Below are 18,507 nucleotides of genomic sequence, written 5' to 3'. Positions count from 1 at the left end.
GTGCTTTTCATATATATATATGAAAAATTTTATATTTAAGATGAATACTATTTAAACAGAAAAAAGCAATAAATGGTAATTAAGATAAATTGAACAGTGGATTCTTGTTGACAATGAAATTCTTTTAAACTTAAATCCGTATAACTGAACAGGAAAAATCTTGGTTTGACCTGGCCCTTCTTTTCAGTGTTAACAGAAGCCATGCAGTGACATCCGCTAAGACTTTTTGGTAGCCATGTCGGAGCCCCACAGGGTCCAGTTCACCTCTCTCCCAGGTTCTCTGAATCCTGTGTTTTTGAAGAAGTCCCGGAAAGAGGAGGTTGGGGGAGCAGAGCAGCATCAGGACTCTGAACCGGCTGCAGCAGCTGTGCGGATTACACTCACCCTCTTCGAGCCAGATCATAAACGTTGCCCAGAATTCTTCTACCCAGAGCTTGTGAAGAACATACGAGGGAAAGTGAAAGGCCTTCAACCCGGAGACAAGGTACCCCTCTAGAGGCCCCAGACTCACTCTGCAGATCTAATGCTCAGAGTAGCATGTGCAAGTGGGACTTTCAGAAGGTGAAAGCAAGACCAGGGAGGCTGTGGCTGCCCCAAGATCACGGCACCTATCCCAAAGCAAGCACTGGTTTGCTGGTTTTGCTCCTGGGCATGAAAGGATAGAATTCTTTCCAGAATCGTTCTCCTGATTTATGCTAGAGAAAATGTAAGGCACATCCAACGCTAATTTGAATTATGGCTAATGTAAATAAAAGAATTTTTTTTCATGCAAAGTCTGTAAATATCACATGTATGTAAATGTAACCGTCCTTGGATGTTCTGGTGTTGGATTTCATGCTGGACATATTTCTTGTCCAAGGGATTCTCTGCTTCATGCAGGGGCAGATGAGAAAAGACATATACGATTCTCTTAGTATTCTCATACTATTATCTTTTCTTAACACATTAATATACTGGATAGTTACTTTACCTGGAGGGATAGAAACCTATTTTTCTAAGTTTTTTTCTTGTTTTACTTATTTTGGGTGTGGGGAGGGGGCAGAATTGGGTTGTAGCCTCTAGGGCTTTTGAGAATCCGTTTGATTTCTCAACTATTTTTTAAATGATCTATTTATTTTTCTAGCAGATTTGTTTTTACTTTTAGTATGGAACTTCTCAAACTTTTTAGTATGGAATTTCTCAAAGCACAGAGTAGAGAGAATAGTATAATAAGCCCTATGTGCCTGTCACCCAGTTTCAAATGTTACCAAATATTTTGGCAATTCATTAAAATTATAAAAAATTCTATAAACTTTTTAGTTCAGTTATGCATTAAAGAAAAGTACACACATGATAAATGGCTGGTTTATTGGATTTCCACAAACAATATATCCATGTAACCTGCACCTAGATCTCAAAATACAACATTTTCCAGGATACGAGAAACCCTCCTCCTGCCTTCCCAAAATACTACCCTACCCTCAAGGGTAACGACTGCCCTGATTTCCAACAGCTTAGGTCAGTTTTGCCACTTTTTGTATTTTATGTAGATGGAATCATACAGTATAAGCAGGAGCTAGGTGAATAGCATTTATAAGCACCTACTGTATGCTTCTGCCCTGTGTGAGGCTGTGAGGTAGGTTGGTTAGTTGGATCCCACACTGCAACATTTTGTTCTCTAGAGTGGCTTTAGGCAATTTGGGATTAGATTAGTACCTGGTTTACACAGTGTCTGAGATAATGGTGGTGCAGTTTCCACCACAGTGCCTCAGTGGCCAGTGCACCTTCAGTCTAATACATGGTTGTGCTGTTTGGGGTGAGTACCTTTGGTTAGAAGGATTATCCAGTTTTCTTTGCTCAGGTAAAAATACGTTTCTTTAATTAAGTTCTGATTTGCTGAATGGAAGCCAATTGAGTCTGTGCCAAGGGTCAGCTTATCGTATGAGGGCCAGTGGGCAGATGAAAAATAGTAATTTCAAATTCATTGGGAATCCCTTTTTTGAAGTAGGAATAATATCCCCTTCTTTGAGATGAAGAGGAAGTAGCATGGATTAATTAAGCTACTTTTTATGGGCTTAAACCCAGATCAGTAGGTGACCTGAAGTTAACTCCTGTGCTTCAGTTTCATCTTTTTGGGGGTTCTAGATGTTTCTCCATTGCAGAAAAATGCATGGAGCATACACAGAGAACACTGGGTTCAGTTTCAGGGCATTCAGCTCTTGCCTTCAGATTGAATATTCCTGAATCGTTGTGTCTATTCTGTAGTGCTCAGAGCACAGTGTGATCTGACATTCATGTATTTATTCATTTAGCATATATTTCTTATCACGTGAAGACACTGTGCTAGATTCTGAGGACTATATAAGGTGGAAAAGCTGCTGTCCCAGCCTCAGAGAAACTTGCAATCTTATAGGTGTTTTAAGAGAATTATACCAACACAGGTAACAGGAGTCACAGTGTGGTACTTGTTTAAATCTGGTATAAATACAGGCCCTGGGGGTCTTGGACAGAGGAGAGCTTACATCCTAAATGCTGTGTCTGCACAGAGCTGGACCTTCATATGTTCAGGAAATAGCAATTATTGGATGACTTGTTTGCAAGGCATTGAGGAGTACACAATGAATCTAACACTTATCCACATGGGTGGGATTTCTTAAAATTTTTTGAACCCCTTAAATAATATGTGATCATTGTAGAAAAATTAGAAGATACCAATAAGCACATGTTTTAAAGACCACCCATTTGTAGAACATTCACTATATGTATGTTCTGTAATATTTCATTCTACATATATAACCTAAATTATTTAACATTCTTTATGGGTGAGTGGGATTTAAGTAGGCAGAGATAAGAAGTGGGATCTAATCTTTAGTGTTTTTGGCCTACTCTGAAGTCTTAAGGTATTTAGTATGGATGTTTATTATTAAAATTAAGATTCCTTGCCAAAGAAGCTAAAGGTTTAACTGTGGAAAATTGATGAGAAAAATGCAAGAGTAAGTTTATGGAGTCTTTGGAAAACTGCATGAAAATATTTGCAGTATTTAGATTGGGAGGAAAGAGATTACTGATTCTTCAAGATAGGTGCCCAAGGAAAGGGACTGCCATGAACCTGGGTTTGATTTTCCATAGAGTTGAGAGAAAAGCAAATTCATACCACTTTTCTGACCAAAAAGGCAGAATAACTCTTAAGAATTTGTGCTACATTCAGTGGGTTCTTAACCCTTTTGAGCCATGAACTGCTTTGGAAGTGAATCCCTTCTTAGAATTAAGTTTTTAAGTACATAAAATAATTTTTAGTGCAACAAACGTATATTGAAACATACGTCTATACAGGTTGAGCATCCCTGACTAAAGGACCTTTGCTATATCTGGAGCTCTATAGGGCATAGTTCTTTGGTGGGCAGTTGTAGGCATTTAAGTTAAGTTTTGTTGAGTTACATGAGTGGAAAATTTTCTTAAACAACTAAGGTAAGCACTGATGGGAAGGTAGCATGTTTTCTACCTTTTCTTTTCTGAAAAACAGCTATTTTTATTACACAGTTTATAGGTGTTAAGTGGTCAGTGGATGTACTATGAATACATAGTGGGGACTTTTTGTAACTCTTGTTGTGGAATGGTCTTTTTACAGAAGAAAGATCTCTCAGATCCTTTTAATGATGACGAAAAGGAAAAGCACAAAGTGGAGGCCCTTGCACGGAAATTTGAAGAAAAATATGTAAGATTTCTCTTCGAGCAACAAAACAACCTCATTGGGTGGGAAAGCTTTCTAGATGTTTCCGCATTCCTTATTTCCTGATGTGGAAATAAGTGTAGAGCTTGGAGAGAATGGAATGTAGTTATTAAAGAAATGCATGAAGGTATAGAAAATGCATGCAGCGGGACTAATGTGTGCAGCTAAATAGACAAATAAGAAGGACCTTTTACTCCTAGAATTTATCATTAGAATAAATATTTTGATAAAAGACATATGAGATCAATTAGTTCATTCTTCTGTCTTAGGCCATTTTATACAGATGTAAATCTGTCCTATTTTAGATGTTTTTTCAAAAGATTTCATTAATTTTTAGAGGTAGGGGAAGGGAAGGAGAAGAGAAGGAGAGAAACATCGATATGTGAGAGAAAGATCGATCAGTTGCCTCTTGCAGGTGCCCCAACCGTGGACTGGGCCTGCAACTCAGACATATGCCCAGACCAGGAATCTAACCAGTGACCTTTTGCTTTGCGAACAATGCTCAGTCTAGTGAACCACACTGGTCTAGTGAACCACAAAAGTCTTTAGGGAAGGAGATTTTAGGGGAGGTGTGAGTGTGAATGTTCCAGTGCTTTACAACCTTTAGTCAATAGCTGATGAAATTCAAGGCAACAATTCTGTGTATTTTTTAAAAAAGCTTGTGACCTTAGACTTAAAAATTTGTTAGGGTAGATTTCATGTTATATGTTCTCGGCACAATTACCAAAAAAAAATGCATTTGATCTGTTTAAAATTTTAGGGTGGAAAGAAACGTAGAAAAGACCGAATACAGGACTTAATTGATATGGGGTATGGTTATGATGAATCTGATTCCTTCATCGATAACTCTGAGGCGGTAAGTACTTAATGAAAATGCCATATAGGAACTACCACACCCTTGCTCCTACTGGCTCCTACTTGTTCCTACAAGGGCTCCCACCCTTGCCCCAGAAGCTGGGGGATGGCACAGAGTGGTCCTGACCTTACCACGAGGAAGGACCTGTGCCAATAGAGAGGAAGTAGCACTCTTGGGGTTGGCCTTAGTTTCCTTACTGGAAAGGATACCAGATCTGCCCAAAACAACTCCTAGCTCAGACTTTCATGACTTTCATGCATGTGTAGGCATGTGGTCTGAAATGTGACAGAAAAACATCTGCTCTGTATCTTTGGACTATAGTACCAGCACTTGGAGCTGACTGTTTGTTTTTCCCCTTTCAGTATGATGAGCTTGTTCCTGCTTCTTTGACTACAAAGTATGGAGGATTTTACATTAACTCGGGAACCCTGCAGTTTAGACAAGCATCAGAATCTGAGGATGACTTTATTAAAGAAAAGAAGAAAAAATCTCCAAAGGTTAGAACGTTGCTCGCTTTTGGATTTCAAAAGTGCTTTTTTATAAATCTTGTGAGATCAGTGGGTGACTTGCCAGAATAGTACTGTTTAAGGATAGCTTAGGAGATTGGTGGAAAAGCATGAGCTGTGCCAAAGTTGACAGTTACCTTTCACACCTGTGCCGTGCAAGATGCCATGAGTCCCAGCAGGCTTGGCAGGGATTTCTTTTTTTGAGGTTGTTTCAGGGTGGGGATGAGGGTAGTGAAGGGTGTGACGTGAGGGGAGTTTGCACCAGTAATGCTGTGTCTTTTCTGTGGACATGTGGAAGTCTTCAGTTCCCAGGGCTCTCACACCAATGAAAACAAGTTAGCCTTAAGATAAGTTTATTTTGAAATCTATCTGTTACAGCCTATGTGTTTAAAATGAGAGACAGTGCCCACATACAGCTCATTTTACTAGAATGGTTTCTGGCTGCACAGTAGCCGCTATTGTCTCAGTCCTAGGCGCTTCCAGGAGACACTGTCAGTGGCAGTGCTGTGTTGACCTACCACAGGTCTGTGGTCCAGGACTGATCTGAAAGGTTTTGTTCATGAAGTAAATAGGACAGCTCTTAGGATGTGCCCTGGGTGGAGCAAGGCCAGTGCTGTGTTGTGCACTTGCTCCCTGAATGAGGGAGCTGTGTAACTGTGCCTTGTCTTTAATTCTCAGAAGCGGAAGTTGAAGGAAGGTGGTGAGAAGATAAAGAAAAAGAAGAAAGATGACACTTATGACAAGGAGAAGAAATCGAAAAAGTCCAAGTTTTCCAAAGCCGGGTGAGAGGCAGCAGTTTCTTTCCGGGGTAAAATCTGTACTGTTAGGGCAGAACACCTAGGAGCTGACTTGCCCTCCTTCTCTCAGCTTCAAAGGAGACAGCAGGGCCTGGTCTGCTGTTCCCCCTCACGCCTCCCTCAGTGCTATAGTAGGCATAGTCAGTGCTCTCACATCTCTGTTATCAGACATGCAGAGTTCTCTCTGTCCCACCGTCAGTGTTGGCGGCTATTTCTGTCGCTGTATGATTACTGCTGTTTCTTGTTCTCTTGGGCACACCTCCTCTGCCCCAGTTCTCCTGTCTCTGCTGTTTCCCTTTGTCTTCTCTGGTCCTGCTTTCTTTTGCCTCACTAGTCTCACCCCAGCTGCCCTTCAAGTTGCTGCTGCCTTCTGCTGTTCCTGCTTTCTCCCTTTAAATACTTTTCTTGCTCAGCCCCTTTTGCAACCTTTTATTTTAGCCTGGCAGTGGTTTTTAAAAACCCATTGGATATGTAGCAAGCACTTTGTGACACAGTTTTGCTAACCTGTATTAAATCTCAAGCTTTGGTCCCAGCAAGAAGGAGATCCATGTGCCAAGAGGAGGGAGGAGGAATAACAGGGTGGACTTGTGACTGAGGTTCCTGGAGACCATTGCGCTGGGAGCAAGGGTGAAGTCCCTCTGTGAATTTCTCTTTTGAGGTGTACTGCAACCTTAGTAACCAATTTCCCCCTTACTTGCAGCTTCACAGCCCTCAATGCCAGTAAGGAAAAGAAAAAAAAGAAATATTCTGGGGCTTTGAGCGTTAAAGAGATGCTAAAGAAATTTCAGAAGGAGAAAGAGGCTCAGAGAAAGAGGGATGAAGAGCATAAACCGGTAGCAGTTTCATCAGCAGAAGCTCAGGGCCTTCGGGAATTGGAGGGTACTTCCGACCCCTTGCTGTCTCTCTTTGGCTCCACTTCTGACAATGACTTGCTCCAGGCAGCTACTGCCATGGACTCGCTGACTGATTTGGACTTGGAGCATCTGCTCAGTGAGTCTCCAGAAGGAAGCCCCTTCCGTGATATGGATGATGAAAGCGATTCCCTTGGGGTGGGACTGGACCAGGAATTCAGGCAGCCCTCTTCCCTCCCTGAAGGCCTGCCTGCACCCCTGGAGAAGCGCGTTAAGGAGCTGGCTCAGGTATGGTGACACAGAGTGCCAGGTTTTCTTGGAAGCAGTTTGGGCAGATTGACATTGGTTCTGCACCACATCAAGCTTGCTGCCCAAAGCAATCCTTAGTGAGTTGGCAATTTCAGTGTAAGCTCTTCTGGGCTCTGTTCTCATCCCAAGTGAGGGAACACTGTAAGCTCTGCTTGTCAAATGTCATTTTTAGACCTTTTGTGGTTCCTTCACTCTTAGAAAATTTACTTTCTTCCAGGGAGATTTTCTGTTTTCTGCCTGTAGGTTCCCTCCCACAGAGTATCTTCCCTTTTGTATGATAGACTGACACCAGTATTGGCAGCAGGCAGCTGAGGCAGAGATCCATCTTTTTAGTAATCTGTTGAAGATTTTTTTTTGGAAATTTACAAAAGGTTGAAGACATGTTGCGTATAGAGTATATGCTTAGTTGCCACTCGGTTTCAGCTGCTCCCTAGACTAGCATGTCATCAGTGATAGGTATTGTTTATAGGAATTCCTAAATGATGATAAATAAAAAGGAGCAGAATTTTAAATGCTATCCATACCCTATTAAAAACAGCGACAACTGTCAGAATCAAGCAGCCATTGCTGTTTTCTCCTGATAACAGGGAATTGATACCTAGAGTACTAAGTGGTGCCAATTTAGTAACATATTCCTACCTAAAAGCTAACCGCGCTGTGTTAGTCTAGATGACATTTACCCTTTAGTTAAAATAATCTTTCACCTGCAACTCTGGTGGCATTCCTACTTTATGGCTGTAAGTTTTAAACCAGTGATTTTCATAATGTTCCAGAATCACTGTATGTATATCCATGTGTAAAGGGCAAGGTAAATGTTAACCACTGCTACAAATGATTTTCTTACTTCCAAAAAATATTTGAATACATCATGTGAAGTAAATCAAACAACTTATTCAGATCTCTAGTTCATTCTCATTAGCTCGTGTGAGGTGTAAGACATAAGGATTCTATCTGAATGTAATGATTTAAATGAATTGTACTATATCAGAAATTCAGAGTATATCTTAATAGAATGTTAAGTTGCAAGTAGTTGAATCTGAAAGTTGCAAGTAGTTGAAACTTGGCATGTTTGAGCATGCTATTGTGTATTTGCTCTCAGAATTTATGTTACAGAATCATTACACCTTGTTCTTTTCAGTCCTCTGGTTTGTAAATTGTTTTGTAGCATCTGAAAGTCTTATCAAGTAAGTTGAGTAAGGTATATGTGGCAGAAGCTAGTCAGTTTTAGAGAAAAGTCAAAACAATTCTTGGATATTCCCCTACTCCCACCATAGGTTGTATTGTAGTTTAATAACTTACACTATTTCCCTTTCTTGGGAAAGATGGACACATTTAGTGGAAACAAAGTGGCATAACATGAAAGAGCACTGGGCTGTGATTCAAGAAAGCCTTCTGGAGTGCCCTGGGTGGACACTGTGAGCAAAATGTCCTTCCTCAGTGTTTGCCAAGTCTTGGTTATCTCTTGGGCACCATGGAGACAGGGTTCGGGATTCCATAGATAAGGTAGGCTGGGTCCTGGTCGGGTGGTGGTGACCAGGAGAGATTGATCTACTGGCTTGAAAATATAATGATATGTGAAATTGGTACTGTAGTCATCCTCTGATCCTTCTATAATAGCATTAAGAAACTTTGGGAAATGAGATGGAAAGTGGGAATTACCCATCATCCTGACAGTCTGAAAACTTTAATTCATATATTTTTTCTAGCATCTCTGTATATGTTTTTATGCAGTTGTAATTATAGTTGTGAATGGTTGTTTCCTGCTTTCTTCACTTAATAAATATTATAAACTCTCATCACTTTTAATGGTTGCATGAGAAAGAAGGCTTATTTTCAAAAGTTACTTAATGCCACTCCTAAGGATCCCCAGGTTCTTTGTTCCCACCAGGGCCCTGCACTTGGGCATGAGTGCTCTAGACTCAGACCCTCCTGAGAATCTGCTGGGAAAGATATTATTCCCAGGAAAAAAATGGCTGTGCACACAAAAATTGCATATAATTTCAAAAGCCATACATGGGTATTTAGATCCTTAATAAGGAGCCCTGTCCTAGATCTTGAACTGGATATTACAATTTTAAAGCTTAAACTTCATGTCTATAACTATAACATTAGCAGTGTTATATATTTCTCAGTTTTCCACTCCCTTTATTTTTTTCTCTTATTGCCTTTATTTTTATAATAATTTGTTTAGATTTTAAATCTTGGCCCTAGATGACACATGTATCAGTTTCTATTGTCTAAAAAACTACCCCCAAACTTAGTGGCTTCAAAAAATGATTCATTTCTCCTGACTCTTTGGGTTGGCTGGCTGGTGTCTTGTGCCCTTATTCTGCTGGCAAGATGGCTGTGTGCTGGGACAGTGGGGCCTCTCTCTCCTTTCGTCTTTCATCCTTGTCTTTTTCAGTGCCTGGCAGTCTCAGGGCAACATTTCAAGCAATAGTGGAAGTCATAAGGCCTTTAAGATCTAGTCTGAGAAGTTGTATGTACCATATTACTTTTGCCACACTGTATTGGTAAAGGAAATCACAAGTGCACACCAGATTGGGGGGTTGGGGAATTAGAGACCACCTCTCCCTGCAGGAATGCATGTTCTTGGAGGGGAGGAATCTGTTGTCCTGTTTGCAGTCTACCACGGAACATAAGCAGATTCTAATCTGACGTGATCCCTTAGGGAAAATTTTTTTCTTTGGGAAGCAAGAATTAGATTTATGTTCAAGCTAGATGTGATACTTAAAACTTAAAAAAATATCTTTGAAAACTTAAATATGTTACAGAGGTCCTCCAAGAGGGTGAACTTGGTGAATGCCCAAGCAGTGTTTACTCTTTTCTTCTCACACTAGCCCAGTTTTCACTTCTTACTCCTTTGTGCTGTACATTTTAATGGGCCCCAGGGACTCCAGTGATTTGATTCAGTGGTCTTAACCATTCTTCTCTTAATATGTGTTGATTTCGTATTTTGTTTTGATTGTTGAAAAGCTCAGGTGTGTCGCCCCCTTAGATTACTCTCTTTAGTTTGGCAGATACACAGCCTGGTCCATATAGATGACGCACGTCTGTTTTGGTCCTTTTCAGTCAAGCATAAAATGGTAACAATACTAAGAACAGAAAAGAAACAGAGCCTGCATGTCATCTACCCTGCTGCTCTGCCTGCTCACTGTTTACTGTTTACTGAGTTAGAACCCCCACATTGCAAATCCAGGGAGACATGGATCCAAGGAGAGTAAGGCTGGAAAAAACTAAGCTGTGTGATCTTCCTTAAAAAAGAAAATCATGCCAGATTTAATTGTTTAGCAAAAACAGGTACAGTATGTAAGGTTTTGAACTAGGTGCTGAGAGGTTATAAATCACTTTTCTTACAATAAATAAAATAGCTCATTAAAAGACTGTTGGAACTATTGTAGATCAGCATGATCTGGCTGGTATAACTTTACTTCCTAGTTAATCTTTGATTGATCCGTTTATTCAATTCCTTGAATAAGGGTGTCCATATTTAAGGTTGAGGGACCTAAATGTATTTCTGGAAGACTCTTAGATGCATATCCAGTTGCTCTTTTAATTAGATTCATTTAAAAATGCAACACTTAATTACTTCTTACATAAAACCAGACCCTCAGAGGTGCTGTCTACACAATCCAAAAGGCAGCAGGGAAAAAAATCCTTTAAAAAATTATATAGCCAGAGCCCTGGCTGGTGTAGCTCAGTGGATTGAACATGGGCTGCGAACCAAAGCATCTCAGGTTCGATTCCCAGTCAGGGCACATGCCTGGGTTGCAGGCCACGGCCCCCAGCAACTGCACATTGATATTTCTCTCTCTCTCTCTCTCTCTCTCTCTCTCTTTCTCCTTCCCTTCTCTCTCCAAAAATAAATAAATAAAAGCTTTTAAAAAATCATATAGCCAGAAAGCTTCTGAAATATTGGAGAAATGGCTGATAACTAAAAGTAAATTTTGATTGGAAACTTGACAAACAGTGGTGCATTTAAAATACATGCTGAAGTAATTACATTGAATTACTATGAAGGTGCTTTTGGATCTCATAACTAACAGTGTATAAGCTTAAGCAAAAGAATGGCTCAATTTTGTTTTCTCTTAAACTAAAATCATACTTCCAGTACATTAAAAGTGTCAAGTTAGATTTCTAGATCCTTCTGAAAGTATAAGAAATTGGCAGATGAATAGGTTAAAAGTCACCCCATTCTTATCCATCCATTTGACTCTGTTTCATCTCAGGCTTCTGTGCTATCGTCTAGCCAAGGGATCTTGCTGAAGCTGCAAGTTGTGTTTGGTTGTTTGGTACTAAACTTTTCTTCTTCTAGTTTGCATTCTTTCAGTGATATCTGTTCATTTGTTTGTTCATCCATCCATTCAGCTGGTATTTACTAAGCATCTAATATGTACTAGGCAGCTTTGGGAAATATATTGATGAATAAGATTCTGTTCTTATCCATGAATTTGTTGTATAAATGGACCAGTAGACATGTAAACAACTGACTATTGGACAAAACAGAATGAAATAAGCCCTGTGATGTTTTGATGGCCAAGTAGATGGCAGATAGCCAGCTATAAAGAGATGTAAGAGCAGCTCTCTGTGGGGGTATACTGCACTCAGGCTGTAGGCACTTGGCCAGCCTCAAGGGAGTGATGGTGTGTTAGTAAACCAGAACACAGAGTGGAGGATTGGCGAGTTGTTGGATGGTGGGGCCACCCTAGTATGTGGTAGGAGTATGGCCAGGGCCAGATCCTAGAGAATCTTCAATGCCACATGAAGGAGTTTGGATTTGATTCTAGACTTGGAAAGAGGTGTTTTAGAGTTCTAAGGAACAGAGTGGAAGGATTTAAGAAAAATAGAATGCTGTTATTAGAAGTAGGGAACATAAGAGGAAGAGCAGAAACTAGTGGGTTTGGTTTTGGCAAGTTTGCATACCAGAGGGCCATCCATTTATAAAAATAATTGGAAATTACTTAGAAGTAATTGGAAATTCTGATTTAGAGCTTAGGAAAAAAGGATTAGGGGTTGGGGGTTTAGATTTGAGTAGGATTAGAGTAGGTTGGGGGTTTAGATTTGCGAGACCTACATGAATTTTTGTTGTTTTGAAGCTGTGAGGGGGAAGGCATTATTGGAAGAAGTGGGTTCTAGATAGAACCTTGGGTGTCCATTAGTAATCAAAGAGCTAGTGGAGGAGACAGATGGAGTAGTCAAAGGTAGAAGACCCAGTGAGGAAGGCATGTGGGGTAAAATGAAAGTAGAGGATGGTTATTAGTGTCTGCTGTTTCAGAGGGCTGGATCAGGATTGATCATTTTATTTATTTAATTATTTATTTTTAAAGATTTTTATTTATTTTTAGAGAGATGGGAGGGGAGGGAGAAAGAGAAGGAAACATCGATGTGAGAGAGAAACATTGATCATTTACTTTGTACATGCCCTGACCCGGAGTGAACCCACAATCCAGGCATGTGAGCTGACCAGGTATCGAACTTGCGACCTTTCGCTTTGCGGAGTGTTGCTCAACTAACTGAGCCACACCAGTCAGGGTAGGATCGATCATTTCATTTTTAGATGATGACCTTATCCAATTTGCCATTATTGTTATACTGTATACCAAGCCTGAAGTTTTATTTGCCTTTGAAAGCCTTCAGCAGCAACTCTTGGGTTTAGATCAGTGATTCTCCATCCTCTCTGTTCCTTAGAGTCACCAAAGTTACTTTTAAAGAGTACTGATGCTTGGGCCTTTCTTAAAGAATAGAGATTCATGGGTCTCCTTCCCTGAGTTTCTGATGTGATTGGTTCAGAGTGGGGAAAGCTAACAGGTGATTCCAACCTGCAGCCAAGTATGAGAACCACTGGTTCAGACTTTGGCAGAGTTTGCTTTCCTCACTTGTGCTTTCAGAGCTGAGGCTGGTTGCTATGGTTGCTTCAGGGATCTTCACGCCTGCCATCCAGATGTTAACTGTGTTCTTACAGGAAACAAAACACTGTATAGTAACCCACTATATCTCTTTTAATAGGTAGTAAGGTATGTTAGTAATTCCAGTTATGAATTTTCAAAGAATTACAACGTTCTTAAATGCTAAAGTAGCACATTATTGTTATTTTGGAAGATAAAGGTCTTCAAATATTGCAAGTTTCTTAAAAGTTCTTGATTGTTTTTATACTGTAGATGTATGGAAATTCCACCTTGCAGTTTAGATGATAGAATGCTAGGTGCAAGAGTTAGCTAGCTGGATAAGTCAAATGCAAAATGATTGCTTTGACTCTGTGATTTTCTTTTATGTGACTGTTTTTTTTTCCAAGTCCTGGACAGAACAGACAGTCCATGAATACTTCAGCAGCATTTGAAAAGAGCTGGATACACCATTTCTAGAGCATATAATGATCACAAGTGTACTTAATCTGAGCTTAGGGCTGAGTAGGGAAGGGCACGGTGAGGATTTGATCAATAGGTATTCTGTAGGGACTGACTGCCCTTGTGTCTGTGGGTGAGTGTGAGGACCCTGTGGGGAAAGTGCACTAATGGATGTTACTGTCTGCTATGAACCAGGCTGCCAGAGCTGCTGAGGGAGAGAGCAGACAGAAGTTCTTCACCCAGGATATTAATGGAATCCTCTTAGAGTGAGTATCTTTTGTTTCTTTACTGTTACCATGCCTGGGATGAGCAGGCCAGGGGAAATGGGAGTGAACTAATGGGTCTCCTTCCCTGAGTTTCTGATGCAAACCCAGTTGAACTACATGAAGGTGACTGCCCATGAGATTTTTAAAAAATTGTCTTTTGTTTTATTCTTTTTAAAGGGGGGACAGGCAAATCAAATATATGTCTCTAGGAAATGACAAAACTTACTAATCTTAGCAGGCATTATTAGAAGACTGTATAACATAGTCATGGCCTATTGGAAGTAGATTTTGGGGTATGAGATGAGACAAGAGAGAAGGTGTTGCTTGCCTGTCTGTGATAAAAGTGAGAGATGACTTGGTATAGCCAGGGGACTGCTCTGCTGGATGCTCCTCAGAGTACTTGGTCATTCTCTTCTTGCTCTCACTTCTGCTCCCAGGGTCAGTGTGCATCATCCTATAAGACTTCTCCCAAATGGCCAAAACCCTGAGATGGCACACTGTATGAATTGGATTAATAAGCAGAACCCCCCCCCACCACCCCCCAACACATAATTCCAAACCAGATTCTTTGTATGTGGCTCTCCAGCTTTCCAGCTTCTCTCCTGGTTGCATTTTGTATTATGTAGCAGAGAAAACTTATTGTTCAACAGCTAAAGATTTTTCACATGTAAGAACAGTTGTCAAAACTTGGGAATATTCTAGCAAAGGATCTTGCCTGGCCAGTATGGGGATTGGCCACTTGAGTCAGGAAGCTTGGGCTATAGAGAGCACCTGCAAGTCAGCACAGATAAGAATTTTAGGTCCACGGTGCCTGTTAGAGTGTGCCAGACGTGGAGAGCTCAAGGAATCAAAGACTGTTAGAAATAGTATTCTGCTTATCTAGATGGGGACACTGGAGGGATAAGGATTTCCCTGACTTCCTAATCAGGGATAGAAAAGTAAGGAAGGGCTGCTGGAAAGTATTGACCCGAAGTAACTTACTCACTTTCTAGTTTGAAAGCTTTTATATCTTCTTAATTTATGAAATTTAGCACTTCAGGACTTGTTCTCCTGGGCTCTGATAACCTTTGACTTGGTCTTATCTTTGGCCTGAGAGCCTTAACCCACTTTACCTAGCCAAGTTCATCAGGTTTGGGAATTTTTGTTTGGTGACTGTTGGAGATCTATTGCACTGGCCACTCGGTTACACTGTGTGACTGACAAGATGAGGTTTGACCTTCTCTTGGCTCCTAGCTTTCCTGTCCGTGGTAGGTGACCTAATGATGAGAGAAGATGCCATGAGCTGTGGCCCATTGATAACTGTTCTGTTCTTCAGCATAGAGCTGCAAACTCGGGAGCTGAGTAGCCAGGTCCGTTCTGGGGTGTATGCCTATCTTGCTTCATTCCTGCCCTGCAGCAAGGACACCCTTGTCAAACGTGCTCGAAAACTTCACCTCTATGAACAGGTGGGTGACTCTGGAGTGGAGCCTGTTGGCTTTGGGGCCCAGAGGAGAGGGTGACTGAGTCTTCACAGATGCTGTATGTGCTGCTGCACAGCCTCTGTGCAATCATTCCTATGATGTGTCCTCCCTACAGGGAGGTATAAGAAGGCATAACTCACTACTAGAGCTATAAGAAGAGATGTATAAAACAGACTTATGATATGTCCTGCTCTCTGCAGGGGGGGCGTCTGAAGGAGCCTCTCCAGAAGCTTAAGGAAGCCATTGGCAGGGCAATGCCAGAGCAGATGGCCAAGTACCAGGATGAATGCCAGGCACACACGCAAGCCAAGGTTGCTAAGTAAGTATGTCCCATTGCTCTTGTCAGCATTACCACCTCCTTATCTGAGGAGTCCCTGTGGTGGGGGGCAAGGGGGAGGCAGTGGACACAAGAGAAAGCAGTTTTTCTGTGGTAACCTCAGGGTCCTGTTTAATTCTGTTCACTCGGTAGGATGCTGGAAGAGGAGAAAGACAAGGAGCAGAGAGAACGAGAACGGATTTGTTCTGATGAGGAAGAAGACGAAGAAAAGGGGGGCAGGAGGATAATGGGACCCCGGAAGAAATTTCAGTGGAATGATGAAATCAGGTGTGCCCAAACTGGGTCCGGGTTTGTGGGGCCAGTGTCTGAGCATGTTCCCGTATTTCTAATGAAGGTTAGAATCATTTACTTTAATCAGGACTGGTGAAAGCACATGATTAAAACCTTGAAGAAGCATTCAGGATAGTTTGAAGTTTCTGACTTCTGCCTACTCCTCAGGGAGCTGCTCTGCCACGTGGTGAAGATAAAACTGGAGAGCTATGATCTGGAGAGGAACAACAAGGCCCATTCCTGGGAGGACTATGTGAAGGTGTTTCTGGATGCTGAGGTCAGACCTCTCTGGCCCAAAGGCTGGATGCAGGCCAGGTGAGGGCCCATGAACAGCCATTATGTTCAGTGTGATGATAAGGTGGAACATTCTTGCAGTAAAGAAATATATGAGTACTTCTGTTGTGCTAGGCCAACAGGGTCCCTTCCTTTAGAGAATCACTATCTGGTTGACTCAACTCTAAATTCACGTGAGGAATTGGGGAGCATATGAGTCTTCTTGGTCTTCCCTAGTAGAAGGAAGTTGTCTGCCGGGTTTTGTCTTTGTCCCATTTCAATTCAAAATTGACTGCATGTTCTTCTTATCTCAATCTGCCCTTTCTGCGTTGAGATAATGGCTCCTACTAGAAGCTGCGAGATGGAAACATTTTCTGTAACGGACAGAAGTCCCATTTGCAAGTAGCAGGGCTGACTGCTTATTGGAGTTAAGTGCCAGACTTTTCTCATAGGCTGCTTTGTGTTATGTAGCATTGCAAATAAATGGGCTACATTTGCAATAGACAAAGTTAGCTGGAGCTCTAGTGTTTTTTTTTTTTTTAAGATTTTATTTATTTACTTTAGAGAGAGGGGGAGGGAGAGAGAAAGAGAGGGAGAGAAACATCAATTGGTTGCCTTTAGCATGCTCCCATCTGGGGAACTACCCTGCAACCCAGGCATGTTCCCTGACTGGGAATCGAACCAGTGACTTTTTGGTTCTCAGGTTGGCACTAAATCCATTGAGCCACATTGGCCAGGGTAGTGTTCTTCTTTAAAAAAATCTTTATTGTGGTAAAATATACTTATCAATAAAATTTATAGTCTTAACCATTTAAGTGTACAGTCGAGTGGTATTACATACATTCACATTGTTGTGAGCCATTGCCATTATCCATTTTCATAAATCTTTTCCTCTCATAAAACTGAAAATTTGTACCCATTAACTGATAAATTCACGTTTCCCTTTCCCTCTAGACACTTGCATCCACCATTCTACCTTCTGTCTCTAAATTTGACTACTCTAAGTACCTCATATAGTTAGAGTCATATAGTATTTGTCTTTTTGTGATCAGCTTACTTCACTTAGCATAATGTTATCAAGGTTCATCCATGTTGTAGCATGTTACAGAATTTCCTTCCTTTTTAAGGGTGAATAACATTCCACTGTATGTACATGTTGCATTTTGCTTATTCATTCGTCATTGCAAACTTATGTTGCTTCCACATTGTAACTATTGTGAATAATGCTGCCAATGAACATGGATGTACAAATATCTTAAGACACTGCTTTCAATTATTTTGGTTTTATATATACCCAGAAGGAGAATTTCTAGATCATATGGTAATTCTATGTTTACTTTTTTTGAGGAATTTTTCACAGTAGCTGTTATTTTCTATTTCCACCAATAGTCTACAGGGTTCTCTAGTTTCTCCACATCTTCCCCAATATTTGCTTATGGTTTGTTGTTTTTTAAAAATTGATTTTATTTTTATTTTAATATTTATTTTAGAGGGAGAGAGAAAGGAACACTGATATGTTGTTCCACTTATTTCATTGCCATTTATTGGTTGTTTCTTGCATGTGTCCAGACTAGGGATCAAACCCACACCTTGGATTATGGGGACAGCACTCTAACCAACAGAGCTACTTGGCCAGGGCTTTATGATTTTTTTACTATAGTTATCCTAATGGGTATGAGGTAATATCTCATTGTAGTTTTGATTTGTATTTCCCTAATGATTAGGGATGTTGAGAGCCTTATAAAATACTTCTTTGCAACAATGTCTGTTCAAGTCCTTTGCCCATTTTTAAATTGGTTTGCTTATTTTTTTTTTGTTTTTAAGATTTTACTTATTGATTTCTAGAGAAAGGGTGAGGGAGGGAGAAACAGACAGAGAGATACATCAGTGTGTGGTTGCCTCTTGCATGCTCCCAACTGGGAACTCACCCAAGCATGTGCCCTGATTGGGATTCAAACTGATAACCCTTTGGTTCACAGGCTGTCACTCAATCCACTGAGCCACACCAACCAGGGCTGTTTTTTAAATTGTATATTTTATTGTTTATGTTATTATAGTTGTCTGAAATTTTCCCTTTGTCCCCCTCTATCCAGCCCCTCACTCCCTAGGCCACAGGTGGCAAACACAAGTCCTGCGGGCCGAATCCAGCCCTCCACTTTGTTTCATCCGTCCCGGCATCTTGTTTCCACCCAGTGGCAGCGCCAAGCTCCCTGCCTCTTGTTAAGGACTAGTTACATTTACACAGTCCTAAAATTACGCTCAGCCCTTTGAAGGCAACCTGGAGGCTGATGTGGTCTCTGGTGAAAATGAGTTCGACACCCCTGCCCTAGGCAATCCCCACACCATTGTCCATGTCCATGGGTCCTGCATATATGTTCTTTGGCTACTCTATTCCCTGTGCTGTACTTTGATTCCCATGACTTTTCTGTAACTATCAGTTTGTATTTCTTAATTATTTCACCTTTCTCAACCATCCTCCCCAACCCTCCTCCCATCTTGCAACCATTAAAATATTCCCTGTGTATGATT

The 18,507-nt window shown here is 40.9% G+C and overlaps 1 protein-coding gene across 7 annotated transcripts in view; it reads left to right on the top strand.

The window, feature by feature from the left end:
- UBN1 (ubinuclein 1) overlaps window positions 1–18,507 on the top strand; it is a 58,095-nt gene that overhangs the window by 4,932 nt on the left and 34,656 nt on the right. For 4 of the 7 annotated variants that reach the window (XM_036020961.1, XM_036020964.1, XM_028532239.2 and 1 more), the window contains 11 exons: window positions 188–484; window positions 3,608–3,694; window positions 4,470–4,565; window positions 4,928–5,062; window positions 5,750–5,853; window positions 6,569–7,007; window positions 13,568–13,638; window positions 14,954–15,083; window positions 15,299–15,417; window positions 15,568–15,702; window positions 15,874–16,020. In XM_036020961.1, coding sequence (XP_035876854.1) covers window positions 236–484; window positions 3,608–3,694; window positions 4,470–4,565; window positions 4,928–5,062; window positions 5,750–5,853; window positions 6,569–7,007; window positions 13,568–13,638; window positions 14,954–15,083; window positions 15,299–15,417; window positions 15,568–15,702; window positions 15,874–16,020 — 1,712 coding nt within the window. In that variant the 5' untranslated portion in view covers window positions 188–235. The remainder of the gene's footprint in view (window positions 1–187; window positions 485–3,607; window positions 3,695–4,469; window positions 4,566–4,927; window positions 5,063–5,749; window positions 5,854–6,568; window positions 7,008–13,567; window positions 13,639–14,953; window positions 15,084–15,298; window positions 15,418–15,567; window positions 15,703–15,873; window positions 16,021–18,507) is intronic. The other 3 variants (XM_036020962.1, XM_036020959.1, XM_036020963.1) reach the window with 2 other exon arrangements.

This window comes from Phyllostomus discolor, chromosome 3 (genome assembly GCF_004126475.2).
Source record: "Phyllostomus discolor isolate MPI-MPIP mPhyDis1 chromosome 3, mPhyDis1.pri.v3, whole genome shotgun sequence".
Taxonomy (NCBI): domain Eukaryota; kingdom Metazoa; phylum Chordata; class Mammalia; order Chiroptera; family Phyllostomidae; genus Phyllostomus; species Phyllostomus discolor.
This window is presented reverse-complemented; position numbering and strand designations above follow the sequence as displayed.